This window comes from Phymastichus coffea, unplaced genomic scaffold (genome assembly GCF_024137745.1).
Source record: "Phymastichus coffea isolate CEN01 unplaced genomic scaffold, Cenicafe_Pcof_1.1 PCOF00006, whole genome shotgun sequence".
In the NCBI taxonomy this organism is placed as follows: Eukaryota; Metazoa; Arthropoda; class Insecta; order Hymenoptera; family Eulophidae; genus Phymastichus; species Phymastichus coffea.
Window position 1 is genome coordinate 2,118,161 of NW_026706817.1, and position 19,408 is coordinate 2,137,568.

At 37.2% G+C, this 19,408-nt stretch overlaps 1 protein-coding gene across 4 annotated transcripts in view; it reads left to right on the top strand.

Moving 5' to 3' along the window:
• Positions 1 to 19,408, top strand: part of LOC131668425 (DNA fragmentation factor subunit alpha-like) — a 260,893-nt gene that overhangs the window by 128,366 nt on the left and 113,119 nt on the right. For all 4 annotated transcript variants that reach the window (XM_058942593.1, XM_058942610.1, XM_058942602.1 and 1 more), the window contains one exon: positions 2,157 to 2,351. In XM_058942593.1, coding sequence (XP_058798576.1) covers positions 2,174 to 2,351 — 178 coding nt within the window. In that variant the 5' untranslated portion in view covers positions 2,157 to 2,173. The remainder of the gene's footprint in view (positions 1 to 2,156; positions 2,352 to 19,408) is intronic.

A 19,408-nucleotide genomic window follows, 5' to 3' on the forward strand; every position in this document is an offset into this window, starting at 1 on the left:
CTGAAGGACCATTTCTACAATTTCATTATTGAATGAACCAGTACAAAAATCTTTCCTTAAATAAAACATTTAGGGAAAGATAAATGTATGCTATTATAGAGAACTGGTATCGTATATACGTTGCAACGCAAACAATGCTCAACGATTTATATTGGTATGGAACGAGACATACAGCTCGTCACCAATTATTTGGGGCGGGGAAGAGAGGCAATAGTGCTCTGAGCAATTGAGAGAGGTAAGAGAAAGGGAAATTAAAACAGTCAAGAACTCTAAAATACCAAATCTTATTCTATATACTCACAACAACAGAATCTACTGTATAGCAAAGTCCGATAATCAATCAGCTCGTTGCCTGGCGAGGTATCGCCGGGGCAACGCCGCGAATATCGGTACAGAGGATCGTCACAATAGTTGGCGGATGAACGCCTAACTATTGCGGCACCTTTAACGAGCGAGAGTGATCACCACGTCTGAGAGAGAACGAGAGAGAGAGAGAGAATCTAGAAGAGCACTTGACCTTTATCTACCACGGTTCCTCGATGAGCTAGAAGCGGTGGGCCACCTTCCTCACAGGCGCATCGTCGTCTTCTCTTGAGCGGCTTGTTCCTCGGCATGCTCCTCGTGGTTAGCTCTCCTCCGACGACCTCTGCCCTACTCCTCCTCGCACTCGCTTGGCCGATGGCATCCTTAATTGACTTGTTTCTAACAATGCTTGTTTCTTAACTCTCGAATCCTTCTTCATCACTCGACTCTTCCTTCTACCTGACTTTTTAAGTCCTCCTTCCTGAATCGATTATCTGCACCTAACTGTCGCTCAACTCTTTTTTCTGTTAACGCTCGACGCATCCCCTCTTGACCTAATTTCTCAGCGGCACGCGACGCCATTAATCGGTCGCGCGCTGGCCGCGAACCATTGTCCAATACCGACAGTTGTCCCTTATCTCTCTCTCTCTCTTTCTTCGTTCTCTATCCTTTATTTTTGTTGTCCCCCTCGCTGGCCCCACTCTCGGCTCGCTCAACATTATTGGCCGCTAAAAGAAAACAAACCGCAATAGGCGCACTCTAGAATACGCCCAACGTCGGTTGCTAGGCCACCCGAGAGCAGAGGAAGGGGAGGGAGCGGCGCACGACAAAACGTCGTTATCTGCTCCCGTTACAGGTGAAAGTAAAAGATCATGAGGGACGAGATTAAAGGAACGTCAAAAGAATATTGGAGTTCCAACTGTTACGCACATTATAAAAATACCTTATCTTATAACTTTGATTCGAATAATACTAGGATACTCTAATATGAAAGTAATTATTGGTTTATCAAGTAACAGCCTAAATATAAAGTATGATGTCTGAATATCAAGTAACAGCCTAAATATGAAATGATACACAATCTCTCAATCATTTATATAAACTACTATTGAGTTTTCTTAAAAGAGATTAGAGCTGAGCGATCAATGCAATTTTGTAGTGATTGTACTTACATGTAGATACTACATAAAAGAATGGATATGTAATTATCACTTTCAGTTTTCTGTTAATGAGAAACATTTTCTAGCGTACATATAGTTCGATCTTGGGCGGTGAGGTAAAACAAACGTATCTCTGATTTATTATTGTAATGATTTATGTAACAATTTGAGTAATTTCTGTTTTGGTTTTTATTTTAATAAAGTCTGATGAGACCAACTAAATTACTGATTAAACGTTGTTAACAAACAAGAGGGTAGTAATTTTCATTTACTTACCTACTTCTCCCTCATAGATCGACATATCTATTAAATTTATCTAAAATAAAATTTATGTAGAAAAGAATAATAATACATCATATAAATATCATCAATTTAAAGAGATAAAACTAGTGATTAAAATAAACCCTTATATAAGTTATTTAACTAGAAGTTGCTTGCATAAGACTGAAAGCAAGCAAAACATCATAATATGAAATAATTGAATAAAAAATATGAAACAAATATTTCCACACTGAATGTTTTATTGAATTTGATGGTTTTTTTTATTTTTGTACACTTAACACATAGTGATATTAAAAAACTGCCATAATATTTCATAATATACTATCAAATGTTCATACAACAACCAAAATGACGATGTTTGAATTAGTTTGAGTGAGAGACTATCTTAACAAAATTATTTATTGGTTTCAGTTAAACAGATAGAAACAATGTCGGACGACTCAAGAAAATCTACAATTTTAAGTAATTCATATAAACTTGTAGATCACAATAGAGAGAATAAAAAAGGTATTACAGCTTCTTCATTCAAAGAACTTATTTATATAGCACGAACCAGGTTCGAGATTCCTATACATATGCAAATGATGATAGTGCTGGAACAGGATGGTAAGTAGAAATTCGAAATATAGAACATAATTTAAATGAATAATGTCATCGACTTTCCATCAAACTCTATAGCCATATAAATTAGGGCACAACAATTTCATCCGTTTTCAGATGTTGTCTACGGCCCTAATCAAACTGAAATTAGTTATATTTTTTCATTATTTTACCTAAATCAAGTTATCACAAATTCTTAAACTATTACAAATTACGCATAACGTATCAAAGATTAAACAGCGTGACCATTAGATTTAGACATGCAATGGAGTATACAAAAACAACCACGAATATAAATCTATTATAATGCTAACTATGCATGTATATATTTGTAACTTTAAAACTAAATTCATCTTATTTAATAATAAAGTTCTATTTTAATCATGTAACGCTTACAAAGCTAAAGCTGTGAGTGTTACACATTTTACAGCACTCCCGAAACTAAACGGATAATTATCTCTGAAAAAATGTTCTATATTTATTTTTACGACTACTCATGCCCGAAAAATTGACATCACAAAGCTGCTACGTGATACAACGGTAACCAAGCGAGAAAGAGGAAAAGCAGACGATAATCAAAAAAAAAAAAGAAGCGCACACCGAAAATAAGGAACGTACACACACTAATACATACGAGGTTTGTCCTAAAAGTATCCGACCTACCTCGATTTCTCGGTGCTTGATTTAATCTTCGGAAGCCAGATGAAGGGGGAATCCTTCATTGTAGTTTCCATTTGATTGAATAATACGCTCATATTTATGTTTATACTTATTAAAGCACTCTTCAAAGTCAGACTTCGGAATCGCCTTTTGTTTCGTTGCATTAGTTTCAACAGCCTCTTTATCATCATATCGATATCCCTTAAGTGGTATTTTTAATCGAGGCAACATCAAAAAATTGCAGGTAATTATATCGGGACTGTATGAAGGCTGACGGAGATTACAATACTGTGTTTCAATACATACTGCTGCATATGGTTTGATGTGTGCGCTGAAGCATTGTCGTGATGATGAAGTAATTCACCTATTTCCCAAAGTTGCGGTCGTTTTCTTCTTATTGCTTCACTCAATCTTCAACGTAGTACTCTTTGTTGATTTCCTGACCTGTAGGATCATATTCATTGTGCACAATGTCATTATAATCGAAAAAACAATCAGCATTGACTTGATGTTGCTTCGACTTTGACGGACTTTTTTCGGACAAGGCTCGGATGGAATCTTCCACTGCGAAGATTATTGTTTTGCTTCAGGATCATAACTATAAACCCATGATTCATCACCAATAATAACCTTTTTAATAAAGTTTTCATCACCATTGATCATTTCCATGTTGTCCTGAGGGATTTTTAATCAAAAGTTTTTTTGCTGATTTGAGAGTAGTTTCGGGATGAATTTTGCATACACACGAGTCATTCCCCAATTTTTGGTTAAAATTCGCCAAACAGTTCTTATTAGTATTCCAACTTCATCATCCAGTTCTCTCACAGTCAAACGACGATCTTGTTCAAGTACGATACGCACACACTCGACATTATCTCACGATATGTCCGTTAAAAGTTAACCAGAACGAGGATTACTCAACAAATATGTGGCCCCTTTTGAACTGCCTATACCATTCATTTATTTGTGTTTTGTCCATACACTCATCTCTAAAGGCCTTTTGCAACATTTCAATAGATTTCGCACAAGTTTTACACAGATTACAGCAAAATGTTATGCAAATTCGCTATTCAGTTCCTTCTGCCATTTTTAGCAATAAACGAATTGTGGCGAATGAAAAAAAGTCGTCACTTCCGAAAGAATTCTAAACGAACTTAGTAAATCACTAATTGGCGAGGAATTGACTATGCAACAAAAAAGAATGCACAAATGGGAAAGGGCCGTGGTAGATGACTTAAAAACATTCCATACTGATCAATTCAAAATGCAAAATAATTTCAAAACAATTTCGGAAATAATAAATAATCTCAGTAATAAAGTGGATAGTTTGACAAATAAGATTATTAAGCAAGATGAAATAATTAAAAACTTAGAATCAAATTTTGAAAAATCAAATGAAATTAGTGCTATCTTAAAAGAAAGATGTGATGATAATTTCAATGATATTATTCGTGCAAAAAATAACGTTACTTTGGAATTCATTACTTCGCGAAAATATTGATAAACATAAAAATATGGATCAAAATAGATCTATTGTAAATGAAACAATAATTGAAACGATTAAGCAACCTGCTTTAACGTGTCCACTTTTCGATGAAAGATATAAATATCGTCCGGTGAAATATCTAAATGGTCTCAAACGTTATTTACAGGCGAGTAATTATAATACCACTTAGCTATTATGTTTGCTATCTCAATCTATGACAGAAGTAAATTCTTGGTGGTACGACTTAGTACAGCGCGAGATAAAAAATTATGGAGATTTTGAGATATTATTCAAAGAGAAATTTTAGAACGCGGAAATACGTTGAAATATTACTCGTGAAGTAGAGTTCGGTAAATATTTTGGTGGAAAATGAACTCTAAAAATAAACGTCTAATGAAGGCGTCGATGGGCTTTCGTCCTTTGGTAGTCCGGATGCTGTAATTGAGAGACAAGAGAAGAAACAAGAATGATCCTGATAGGTAACAACTCGCGCGAGGCGAGTTTGTCCCGTACGAAGGCCTTTTTAACAGCCGAGCGGCCTTAGACTCGGGCGGCAGTCAGGCTTTCGGGCACCCTGGCCCGTTCGCGCGTCAATAATGAAATCCCTGTTAATTATAATCCGACACTCGATATCGCAATTGTAAAATAAATAATTGAACGTTTATAACGTTTTTCTCTTGTTTATTAAAAGGGAAAATGTAATAGCGATTTTCTTTAATATAATGGGGAAGCATATCGATACACTTATAGGCGTTTATATTTATAATATTTATTCTAGTCTCTTTCACTATAACGAACGGCATGTAAGTTCGTTATGTCTCTCTCTCCCCAGGAAGCCATCAAATAATAATTATCTATAATAATTAATTATCATGTAAACATTTTTAAATAATTGCAGCGTGGACGTCAGCGAACCGGTAAGTGACGCGATTATAGTTCGATTATCGATATCGACTCGCGGCGCGAACCTCGCGGAGAGGCGAGCCCTTCGAGGAGAGAGAGAGAGTAGGGACAAAAAGTAAGTCTGCTTCCGACCGGCAACGAGAAAGTAACCGGCAACGCGAGCTCGCTAATTACTCGAGAGAGCAATCAGGTTTGATAGCCACACACGTGACAACCATCGACGCTGTTCCCGAAAAGCCCAGCGAACACTCGGTGATAGAAGCAGAGAGAAAAAGCGTAAACGCAAGAAGCGATAACGCGATTAACAAATCCTTTGCAAGCGAGCGCGCCGTGAACTACTTGCGAATCTACTGTAGAACGACTCGTCAGTTCCAGCATTGTAAGTACCAGTCTGTTAACTTGGCTTCTCTCTCTATGGCTCTCTCCTCCTGCGTTGCTTAAATTGCGTATCCTTGTCGATACCTTACCGCATAGTTGCTTATTTCTTTTCTGTTTTCGTTCGGCCTACGAACAGGCTTCCGTTATACGCGTATTGTCGCTTCGTCCGATTTACAACGAGCAAGTGCGGTTGCCGTTTTCGTCTAAGTCGAGTGACCGAGACATTTCGACTGGCTAAAGAGCCGACACGAGTAAGCGATGTAGGTTTCTCGTTCGAACGGTGCGCGCCGGCTAGCCGTCGCCATTGTGCCTAACCGCTCTTACAGGGCGTGCGCGGGCAAGTTCCTCGCTGCGTAGCGTGTGCGCGGCTCGTCGGCTGCACTGAAATCTGACGCGAGGCTATCCACGCTGCTATTTGTACTGCGCGCGAACTACGCTATTCTATGCTTGTGTTATGAATAAATGAATTCAATTCACTCCTTTGCTATGTGTCATTTTCCCTCGATTCCTAGTCGTATATGCGATTATGCACTTTAGCTTCTCCTTGGCTGTCGCGCCTTGTCATACGAAAGCTTACGACACTCTCTGCGGGCCAAGTTTTCGACTCGAGAAGGAGGCAACTGAGCTGCTGGACCCAGGACGTTCGGTGCAGGAGTGCCGATCTGCTCTGGAGAGCCATTCATCTACTTTTCCGCGGTTACTTTTATATAGCGTGTCCCGCTCGAGCGAAGCTGAGCAGGAACCCCGTTATATCACAACATAAATAAGTTAAGCAGAATAGAGATATATATATATATAAATTCTCAGACGCGTAATTTTCGCCTCGCGATGTCTATTATTTTTTGGTTACATAAAAAGTGTTACTCACTTTGTATTAATATTGTAAATATAAATTGGTCCGAAATATTATTTGCTTCGTGATGTGGCCAATCACTTTTACTTTGAATCTGATCAGATTAACTGGTCCAATATATTTTTTATCCAATAGTGTAACAACACGCAAGAAAATGATAATTCCTATGATTTTCGTTTACATAAAATTATTAAAACAATTGTACTCGACACTTCTAATACTTAATTGTAACTCGAACAATTATATTCTCAAACTCTTATTATGGATTTAACTTCAGTAGGAAAAATGCAGGCTTCTTAGTTGAGCGCTCACTCCTAACTGGCTAAAAGATCCCGTCGTTGTTTTCGCCGGTTCATTATATATCTTTTGTCCCTCGTATTCCGTTTCTCTCTCGCACATATGCTTTAAACGTTTACGTTTCTCGCGTCGGCTCGTCTTACCTAGCTAAGCTCGCTGACCGAAGCATGCTGTCACAGCATGCTGCCGCAGCGCGAATCACCCTTTGCCGCTCATTCCCAGCGAGTCGCGCACACGAATATTGCTAGTTATATTATGTCCGGACGGAAATTGCGAGAGCGAAATATTATTTGACAAAATACAATTATAACACAATGAAACGTCATGTAACATCCCTCCCCCCTTAGAATCGTTGCCGTCCTCGGCAACGTTTTGGGTCTAACTAGGGTAGAACAAGAAGAAAGTAATAATATACATAATAATGATAAATAATAATAGTAAAATAATATAAATTGTCCTCTTTTATTAATAAATAATAATTAAAATAATAAATAATAAATTAATCGAAGGAGGCGAAAGGTCGTTAATTTAGCCCAATCTTTATTTGCGCAACGCAAGTTGGCGGTCATCCTGTCCGGTTGTTAGGTCTAGCCCCTCTAAGTCTTGCAGACAGGAAATTTGGTCCTGGAGTAACGAAATTTGGACCTGTGGTTTGGTCGAGGGGGTTTGCAAAAACAAGGTCAGCTTGTTTATACTATCATAGGGGGACCCGTTGTAATCGTAGGTTCGTAGATTACAGTCTCGCAAATGTTGGTCCCAATCGGAAAGGTACACTGCCCTTCCACAGAACCAATGCGTTCTCAGCACATTCCTGTTTTGGTATTGGCAAATGGTCCTATGTGCTTCTAATTCTGTCTTGGTAACGTAATGTCTGCAGGCACCATGATAAACGTACATGGACCTGTTCCGGAGTTTGGCTGTGAGATGTCGAGGTGGCAAATGTTTCGCCTTATAGCGTTTATTTAGATTACTTAATGCTGAAGTGACACTCCAACTAAATACGTATTTGATTATTCCCATAGGCCCGCAAGAGCTTTGCCATGTCTTAATATAATCTACTGGTCCAAATTGCATGAAGTCGTAACGGACCCACTGTTCTGGCCATGGTTTGCCCTGTTCATCGCGGTGCGGTATGAGGAAATTTAATCGTCGGTCGGCATCATCCTCTTTCACATAGGCTGGTGTAGTCGATCATGGCGTGAACCCAAATGGGTTCGTTGTTTCCTCATCTTCGTCTACCGAAGAGTGCTCATTCGAAGTGTAAGATGACCATTCCCCTACGGTACACGGGAAGAATCTTAATACGGCTGCAAGGTAATCATCCTCAAGAAGAAATTCGATAATGATTTCTCCATAACGTGAGGAGGATGGGTCTGTTATCGTTGTGGCTGAGCGTATGGTCCCCACAGTACTGATTAATTTGATGACCGCAGCTTCTTGTTGAGGGTCATCAAATTTGACTCGAATTTTAGTGGAGGAGTCATCTATTGGTGCCACAGCCCGGAGGCGGATTCCGTTAATTTCTTCCATCCTAAGGTAAAAATATGGTCCAGTTAGTTGCGTGGTCGAGAGGAGAGAAAAGGTACAAAGATTTAAGACTAGATATAAACAAGAGTAAAGAGATGGGTCAAAGATTAAAGAGTTATGGGTCCGCTAAGTAAAATAATACAATTGAAAGGTTCAATAATTTTTATCCTATGACTTATAATTTATACAGCTGATTCGAAGTATCTTCTATCTTCAGGGTCGATTCCTGTTATCACGTCTTCTTCCGTTAGGTCAATTCGTCGGGCTTTTCGTAAGGTTGCCCGTGGATTAGGAATAGGGTCCATTAATTTAATTCCCGTGAGCGTAACAAGATCTGTAGAGGGTCCATTTTTGTCTAATCCTATGTTAAGTCGGCTTATTTTGGTAGGATTCACCTTATACATTCTTCTCACTTCTGATTTAGGGTATTGTTTTTTTATTTTTCCTTCTCTGAGTTTATTTTGGTGCTGCCATTTGCAGGTGATATCGTGTTCCTCATAGATTGATGCGTCTATCCATTCATCGCAAAGCCAGTGGTGCCTAGTTTCATCACTGTGGTCCCATCTTCTTTTCCTTATATCAGCATAATCTAGCGCCGTAAATAGGGTCGCATTCTTTTAAGGCTGTTGCGGCATCAGCAGCTTTGTAATACTGAGCGTAGCCTATAGTAAGGGCTCCTTTGTTATTTCGCACCACTTTATGATACACTAATGGTCCAAACTGTACGAAGTGTTGGAAAAATGAGATTTCCCTATAACTCTCTTTAATTGTCCGGGGAAGTCGACAAAATAGTTGGGTTTTCTCCGTAGGCCTAGAATCGTTTGTTCTTAATGGTTTCGGTTTTCCAATACGGGCACGATTTATCTCGCTTATGTTCCAGTTTTTTATTTTTCTTGCTTCAACTGCATATTTAATTCTTGTAAATGTGCAGAGAACAATTCTTGTACTATTGTTTGTGAGATTTTGTAGTGAATGAAACTCTTCTATGGGTCCGATACTCTCTAATCGTGTCAGGAGTTCGCTTAGCGGCTTATACTTTAAGTACCGTATCTTGATGCAAGTCGGGTCTATTATCAAGTGATCGGACATGTCACTCATGACGATATTGGGTACTGATACAAATGATCAATAATTTATTGATAAAAAAAGAAATTCATACAGACTCTGCTGTCTGGATTTGTAAACCCGAAGAATTTTCAGATTTAGTCAACAGATTAGGTATAGTCGCGGAGGGTTTCGGTTTCTTCGAGAGTTGAATGTGAAGGGTTTCAATTTGAGCTTGTTTCTTAGATCGTTCTTCAGGCATTCGGACAGGCTTTTGCTTATTCGTAATGAGTCTGAGGCTATGAAGGATTGGTCTGTGTCGAGGATCCGGTGTATGCACGTGAGGTGATTCGAGTCCTATTATTATCCTATTATTATTTAACGCTTTTGTGCGTACGATGCAACATTATAAATTATACTGATAATTATTATGATCAGGATATTAATACTGAATCCTCCATAAATCAGTCCTGATTGCGTTGTTGTGATTTTTTTTATGGGTCCTATCACTGAAGAGTTTAATGATATCTTTTTGGTCTGCATATAATTGATTTATGTTGGCTTCTATTTTATCAGTTTCGTCAATGGTCACTATTCCAAATAAACTATGACTCAGTCTTCCTTTGCCTCCAAAAAGTACCAGTCTTTCCGGCCTGATATTTTTAGGTCCTTGGACATCGGGTGGCTGAATATGTCCCATATTTTCGATAGCTCCTTGAATCCTCATTCGTATTTGTTCAAGAGCCATTGTCTTCAGATCAATGTGATCCTTGCCGATTATATTTCCGCAAGTTTCCTCATTGAGATGCCCAGTACAATTTCGTAGCAGTGACTGTGTAGGTCAATTATAGCAGTGGTCTTTGCCAGGAACAAATTGAAGTTGATGGATATGTATATTTTCCAACCTGCCCTCTTTATTCTCATTGGATCTATTCTTTGGTGGTAAATTCCTGGGTTGTTGTCTAACTTTTCTCCAGAATAAGCTTGGGGGTCCATAACACAGGCCTGCAAAATAGAGAGTCGTCACTGTTCCTTTACAACTTACGGTCATTTTCGAAGTAATTTTTGGCGTAGAATTAGAATCCGTCGTCAGAATTGCTTCATCACGTCAGGTTTTTGAGTAATTGTCCCCTAAAGGTCGAAAAAACACGTTTTTTGGCCATATTCAAGGCTTGATTACATCGTGAGTTTATATTCTTTTCAAAAACGGTTGACGGCATCTTAAAGAAGCACTCTTACCCTTCAAAACCCATTTTTCAAATTTAAGATATCATTTTTTTTCATCAAGATATCATCAATGGAAATTTGCCATTTTTGAGGTTTCACCATGAGCTTAAAAATTCGGCCAATTGTCCTGGAAGAATACGATATATTTCTTAGTATTTTTTGGATAATGATTCTAGAATATATCGTATTCTTCCAGGACAATTGGCCGAATTTTTAAGCTCATGGTGAAACCTCAAAAATGGCAAATTTCCATTGATGATATCTTGATGAAAAAAAATGATATCTTAAATTTGAAAAATGGGTTTTGAAGGGTAAGAGTGCTTCTTTAAGATGCCGTCAACCGTTTTTGAAAAGAATATAAACTCACGATGTAATCAAGCCTTGAATATGGCCAAAAAACGTGTTTTTTCGACCTTTAGGGGACGATTACTCAAAAACCTGACGTGATGGAGAAATTCTGATAACGGATTCGAATTCTACGCCAAAAATTACTTCGGAAATGACCCTCAGTTGCAAAAGAACAAAACCTTGCAGGCCTGTGTAATAGACGGGGCGAATACGGAGAAAAAGGAAAGTAAGATTAGATACATATTAAATGAAAGGAAATATATTAAAAGAAATAGTACCTGAAAGAACAGAACAAAATAAATAGTATAGATGAAGGATATAGAACGGATAAGATAAGTGAGTAATTGAATTTATAAGGCTACACCTGAAGTTTAAGTTTATCCATATGCTTCCGTATTGTCTTTCCATTGGGTAATTCTAATAAAACGTTTTTATGATTTAAGATTTCGACGATTTTTAGGGGTTTTTTATAATAACTATCGGCTTTTCCTACCCGAAGTTCGTTTAATATCCAGGCGTAATCACCGACTTTCCCTTCAAAGGGTCTAGCGTGTTTATCATATTGGTTTTTAGATTTTTCCTTTTCACGAATTTGATTATCACCCGCCGCTATCTTTATCGCGTAGGTATTGATTATAGATCCCTAATTTTTCCTTCTGATCATTTTGTTGGTCTTGTACGAAGTTAACATTGAGACTGCGCAATAAATTTGTCCATTTGTTAGGGTTCGAGTCCCCATGCCTTGCCCTTGACTTATTTCTTGTTTCTATACGCAACGCTTCTTTATAAGCATCCTCCAAGGTTTTAGGCTGTTTAATGTCCACTAAGTCTCCAATTTCTTTTGGCAATCCATCTATGAAAGTCTTAATAGTTGAGTTGCGCATTGGAGTCATCATCGTCTTAGTGTACTCTTGTAGTTCTTGGGGGGGCTCGTCTGCATCTATGGTTCGGTTGTCTCGCGCAAGCCCCATGTCGCCCCAATAGTACGATTCATTATCTAAACTTTTATATCTTCGCAAACTGGAATTTTCTGATAATTCATCGTCTTCTCCAGAATTCTCGCTGGTTTAAGGTCCACTATCTTCTAGCTCTATTCGTTCAGTGAATTCCAGTAGTGGTCCTCAAAATAAGTATGTTCTTTATCGTCTTGCAGTATTTACAGTCTGGACTATTTACTTTTCCTCTATCGTGTAAGTATTTCCTGAAGTAGTTGTGACCGGTAAGAAACTGGATCAGGAAAAAGTTTACTTCTCCGAATTTCCTCCCCGTCCACGGTTTCAGATCGTCAATGAGACGTTTCTTTCATTTACTAATCGGTTTCGTTCTTCATTGATTATTTCATTCTGTGACCGTCTTGTTTTTCTCTTATTTCGCAGCTTCTTTCCTTGTTATATATCGATTTTGTTCATATACGTGCTTCCGTTCTTTTGTGAGCAGGTCTATCAGAATCATGACTGCTATCACAAGAACGGTATTAGCCGAGACTCTGTAAGTACAAGCAATCCTTAATGCTTTCTGTTTCTGTATGTTCATAAATCATTTACTATAATTCACGATCTTCAGCGTGCTGGCTCATACTTCCACCATTAGTAGTCATCTCTTCCATTGTCTTGGATCAAATGTATTTACCATCTAGTGGCTAAGAGCGAAAGTCCTCTTTACCGTCTTCTATATGTGTGACCGGAACGTAAGTTTTGTATCTAGGGTCACCTTCAGGTACTTAACCGTCCCTCTGGTCTCTGTCTGAAAACCACCAACCGACGTTGGAATAATCGTGTTAATTCTGTTTCCCATTAGGAGGATCAGTTGTCTCTTAGCCAGGGCCAGCCCCAACCCATATCTAGACATCTAGACAAATAATTATTATCAACAAAATACCAATTATTATTATAAATTAATTATAATTAACAATTAATAATTTATTCAAATAATAATTACCAATAAAATACTAATTATTATTATCTATCAAGAACAATTTATTATATATATATAATTATAAATTTTTATTTTAATAATTAATTTATATTATTCCAATAATCAATAAAAAAATTATATTAATAAAATAAATTATTAATTAATAAATTAATTTATTAACCAATAAAATATATATTTTATTAACTAATATATCAGTCCATGTCTAGACTCCGAGGGGACTGGACGTGTTTATTTGATCTGTCTGAATCTTGTGTAGTGCGTGAATCGAGTTCAGGCGTGATCGACACAAACAAAAGGGTAAACATAGATAACGGCCTGATGGCCTCACAGCCGGGGGACACTCCGTCCACCCCGTCCAGCGACAAGTCCCAGGATTGGGAACTTGTCAAAGGAAAACGAGACCGAGACAGCCCAGAGCAGAACTGAATCAACAAAAAACAAAAACAGGCTCAACTTAAGGATTATTAGCTGAGCCAATCAATTAATAAGTTTCAAATTCTACAAAAGGGCGATGAAGATAATCCCGCAGAAGCACCGAACAATAAAAGGCCTGAAGAAATAAAACCAAGCAAATCTCCTCCGATTTTTGTTTTCAATGTGGAGGACATCCGACCGCTAGAAAGCCTATTAAACAATATAGCGAAAAATTGCTTTACTTAAAAAGTACTAGGATCGAATAAAGTCAAAATACAACCACATGTGTCAGAAAAATACTTACCAATAGTAAATGCACTTAAAAACAAAAATACCCAATTTTATACCTACCAACGCAAAGAAGATAAAGGTATGAAAGTTATATTAAGAGGTGTACACCCTTCAAATAACACTGATGAGATAAAAGCCGCTATAGAAGAGCACAAATTCAAAGTTATAAGCATTTATAACATCAAACATCGGGTAACGAAGATACCTTTACCTCTCTTTGCCGTTGAAATAGAACATGACTACAACTCTCAAGAAATCTATGCAGTTAATAAATTACTAAATACTATAGTCAAATTTGAACCACCAAATATAAAAAGGGTTATTACGCAATGTCAAAACTGCCAAGAATATGGACATACTAAGAACTACTGTTATAAAAGCGCAGTTTGCGTTAAATGTGCTAAACCGCATCCGACAAAAGAATGCCCAATGCGAGAGCGAAACGAGGAAAGTGTAGTCAAATGTGCAAATTGTCAAGGTAATCACACTGCCAGTTACAAAGGGTGTCCAGTTCACTTGAAACTACAACAAAAATTATTCCCGAAATTGAAAAAAAAGATACTGAATAACATAGAGGTAGAAAATAACACGCATAACAATTCCGATCAAAATAAAGTGAGACCAAACACTTCTTACGCCCAAGCAACAGCAAAACAAATTGTAGAGTCTGTGACAGAAAAAACAAAACAAAACAGCACGGAAGCATTAAATACAAACACAATACAAAATAACAACAATAACAAACTCGAGCATATGATGGAGCAAATGATGCAAAGAATGGACACACTGTTAAACCTAATAACAGCACTAATCAGCAAACTAACAAAATGAATAATTTGAAAATCGCAATATGGAACGCCAATGGACTTATACAGAGGCATCAAGAATTACGGTCATTCTTAATATATCAAAACATCGACATCATGCTAATTTCGGAAACACATTTCACAAATAAAAACTACTTAACAATTCCTAACTACATAGTCTATAAAACAAATCACCCACTCAATAGAGCGCAAGGAGGTACAGCAATAATAATCAAATCAAGAATAAATCATCACGTCCACATACAAGTCAGTGAAATCTATATACAAGCAACCAGTGTGATCATAGAGACTAAAGACGGCTCGATTTCAATAGCAGCTATTTACTGTCCTCCAAACAAAACAATAACAAAAAATAATTGGACTGAGCTCTTTCACTCACTTGGAAACCGCTTCATAGCAGCAGGCGATTACAACGCTAAGCATCCGTGGTGGGGTTCGAGATCACCAACGCCATCACATAGAGGTAGAATACTTTACGAAATTCTACAAAAAAATAAATATATTCCAATCTCCACTGGAGAACCAACATACTGGCCAACAGATAAGAAAAAAAAACCGGACTTGATTGACTTCGCAATAACTAAAGGTATAAACAAAACACATATAGAAGCTCACTCTTGCTATGACCTTTCTTCAGATCACTCACCAATATTAATTATCCTAAACTCAACCGTTCAAAAAACCGTAAATAACCGCACAATAACAGACTGGGAAAAATATATACTACTCGTAGAGGAAAGAATTAAATGTAATGCACCTCTCAAAACAACCTTAAACATAGAAAACAGTATACAAACATTTAACTCAATTATAACTGAAGCCATTAATAAATGTTCTACAACGGTAACGAAAAAATCATTACAGCAATTAACCTCCACAACAGTAGAAAAAAAAATTAAAGAAAAACGACTATTAAGGAAAAGGTATCAAATTACAAGATCGAGCCATGATAAAAGAAAATTTAATAAAGCGGTTAAAGAACTGAAAAAATTATTAGTAGTCGAGAAGAATGCAGAAATTCAAAAAAATCTAAGAGCACTAAGCCCAACTGAAGCTACGGATTATTCACTGTGGAAAGCAACAAAAAGGATAAATCGACCAATCTCATTCATACCGCCCATCCGTAAAAACTGTGGAACTTGGGTCAGAACAGACGAGGAAAAAACAGCAATATTTGCAAATCATCTAAGCGAAGTCTACAAACCACATCAAAGAATAATCAATGAACAAGAAGAAGAAGCTCTACTGCAAGCTCATAACGTTCAAGACGGCACTCCATTCAAACCAGTCAAGTATAAAGAAGTACAACAAATAATCAATAGTTTAAATAATAAAAAAGCTCCCGGTTATGATATCATTTCAGGAAAAATGATTAAAAAACTTCCGAAAATTGCAGTTCGATATAAAACAATCATTTTTAATGCATGTTTTCGCCTTTGTTACTTTCCGTCTCTATGGAAAGTAGCAGAAATTATCCTAATACCCAAACCCGGCAAAGAAACTGAATTAGTGACTTCATACAGACCTATCAGCCTACTACTTGTGTTATCAAAAATGTTAGAAAAAACAATACTAGCAAGATTAAATAAAATTATAACAGAAAAAAAACTAATCCCGGACCATCAATTTGGATTCAGAAACCATCATTCCACAATAGAACAAGTCAATAGAATTATATCAGCAGCGAGAAAATCAATAGAAAAAAAACAACACTGTACAGGCATATTCCTCGATGTCGCGCAGGCCTTCGATAAAGTGTGGCACAAAGGGCTCATTTATAAATTGAAGAAACTTTTTCCAAAATGCTACAGCGATTTGCTAGAATCCTACCTGCAAGATAGAAAATTCCAAGTTAAGATTAATAAAAAAGTGTCAAAACGGCAAGAAATAAATGCAGGAGTACCACAGGGCAGTGTCTTAGGCCCAACGCTTTATCTACTATACACATCGGACATACCAGAGTCTCCAAATATACGAGGTGTGGCTATTAAGTAACGAGACTAGCGCTGCTACAGAAAAAGTACGCATGCGCCAAAGGTTAATGACTGTCAGCTGTTTAGCCTGAAGCCTACTCTTTCGAATGCGATGTCTACCGTGTCTGTAGACAAACCAGTGTAGCCGTGGCCTTCGTTTCTATACGAGCTGTTTTTTTGTTTTGCCGGAAAAATGATCGACGTAAAAATAGAGCAACGGATTGTTGTGAAATTTCACATGAAACTTGGAAAAACTGCAACTGAAACTTATAATTTATTGAAACAAGTGTATGGCAATGAATGTTTGTCGCGTCCACGTGTTTTTGAGTGGTTTAAGCGTTTTCAAGATGGCCGAGAAGGTGTTGAAGATGATTCACGTTCGGGTCGCCCTTCCACGTCAAAAACGGATGAAAATATCGAAAAAGTCGGTAATCTTGTTCGATCTGACCGTCGGCTAAGTATTCGTGCGATTGCTGAATCTATAGGAATTGACAAAGAATGTGTGCGGCAAATTTTACATGAAAATTTTAACATGAGAAAAGTGTGTGCAAAACTGGTGCCTAAAATCCTCACGTTTGAACAACTAGAAGCTCGCAAAAATATTTGTATTGACACTTTGAATGCGACTGAAAAAGACTCAGACTTATTAGAAAAGGTAATAACGTGTGACAAATCTTGGTTTTTTACCTATGATCCTGAAACAAAGCGCCAATCCATGCACTGGAAGAGTCCAACTTCGCCAAGAGCCAAAAAAGCGAAAATGAGCAAATCAAAATTCAAAGCAATGATGATTGTTTTTTTCGATATTCATGGAATTATATACCTTCACTGGGTTTCTGAAGGTGAAACAGTTAACCAACATTATTATCTTCACGTTCTTACTGAACTCCGTGAAAGAATAAGAAAAAAACGACCCAAACTGTGGAAGGAGAAGTCATGGCTTCTTCATCAAGACAATGCGCCAGCTCATTCCGCACTGTCCGTCAAGAAGTTTCTAGCCAAGTACAACATCCCAGTGTTAGACCATCCACCTTATTCGCCGGATCTTGCACCGTGCGACTTCTATCTCTTTCCTAAGGTGAAATCTACATTAAAAGGAACAAGATTTGAGTCTGTTGAAGCTGTGAAAGAAAAAGCGGCGCGCGTCCTGAAGGAACTAACAGAAAAAGACTTTCTGCACTGTTTCGAACAATGGAAGATTCGCATGGAGCGATGTAGGGATAGAGGAGGGGTATATATTGAAGGTGATAATAAATAAATATACATAATATCAAAAGAAATATTTTATATAACCAGTCTCGTTATTTAATAGCCACACCTCGTATTAACAGCAACCTACGCAGACGATACAGCAATATTAACAACTCATCAAGAAGCAACAAAAGCGTCAGAAATATTACAAAATTACGTAAATAAACATTTTCAAAACTGGCTAAACTCATGGCGAATAGTAGTAAATGGAAGTAAATCAGTCCACACTACATTCACGCTCCGAAAAGATACGTGCCCTCCTATTATACTGAACAACAATAATATTCCGCAAAAAGACCATGTCAAATATTTAGGTATCCATTTGGATAGAAGGTTGACATGGCAAGAACACATATTCACAAAAAAGGAAACAATTAGGACTAAAATGGAGAAAGATGTACTGGCTCATCGGAGTAAAATCCGAGCTAACAATAGAAAACAAACTCCTGTTATACAAAGCCGTACTCAAACCTGTCTGGACATATGGCATCCAATTATGGGGAGCCACTTCAAACTCGAACATCGAAATCCTCGAAAGATTTCAATCGAAAGTCCTGCGTAGTATAACAAACGCGCCGTGGTTCGTTCCAAAGGAAATTATCAGAAATGACTTACAGATCCCAACAGTGAAAGCAGAAATTACAAATGTATATAAAAAATACTACACAAGACTACAAAACCATACAAATGAACTAATCGGCAAACTGCTTTCGGAGTCGATCACCAACACTAGACTAAAGAAACACAAAATAATGGCTAACAAATAAAAACAGCAGTTTCTTCAAACTACTAGACTAAGTTCGAGCACACACTGGTGTACTCGGCTGATACCATGTTATCCATTCAATTGTAATACTATTTATTTATTGTCAACAATCAAGTTGACAGATTGTAAATTGTTCTGTTAAATAAAAAAAAAAAAAAAAAAATTAACTAATATATACCTATTGTTTGGTAATAAAAGTAAAAGTAAAAATAATTAAGGGAAATTTTAATAACAGAATGGTACGGGATAATGCCAAGTGTCAATCCCTTATTACAACAGAATAAAAAAAAATAAATTCGTCTATTTCACAGAAAAAAATATTTCGCAAACGCGCGCATCATATTTTAAACGATCGTTCATAAAATAATACCCCAAAGAAATTTCGCTAAACCGCGTTTCGACTTTCAAATATTTTTAAGCAAAAGAATCACGTTGCCAATGCTATTCCGTCAACTAAGCACGAAATATGGGAACGGAAGAAGGACGCACCTGGTCTCAGAAGCTAAAACTCTAATTACGCTTACGCGATCAAAAAGAACGAAACTCCACCGAATCCCTGAGCGCCCGATCGTGTGAAAAAACAATTTTCCACGTCCCCGGCGTGGCTTTAGCCTGCTCAAAAACGAGCGTCCTATTCACCCGTATCGCGTTTCGTACAGCACAGAACAGAAATTATATTTTTCTAATCGCAATTATAATTAAATATAACGTAAATATTACACAAAACTAAGGTAAAATAATATATGAGATATGAGAGGAAAAAAAAATAACATTAATAATAATGATAAAGATGGTGGATTAATTAATATGTATTAATATTAATTAATACGCATCAACATATATTAACACTATGTAATACTATATATTACACACCAATCAATAA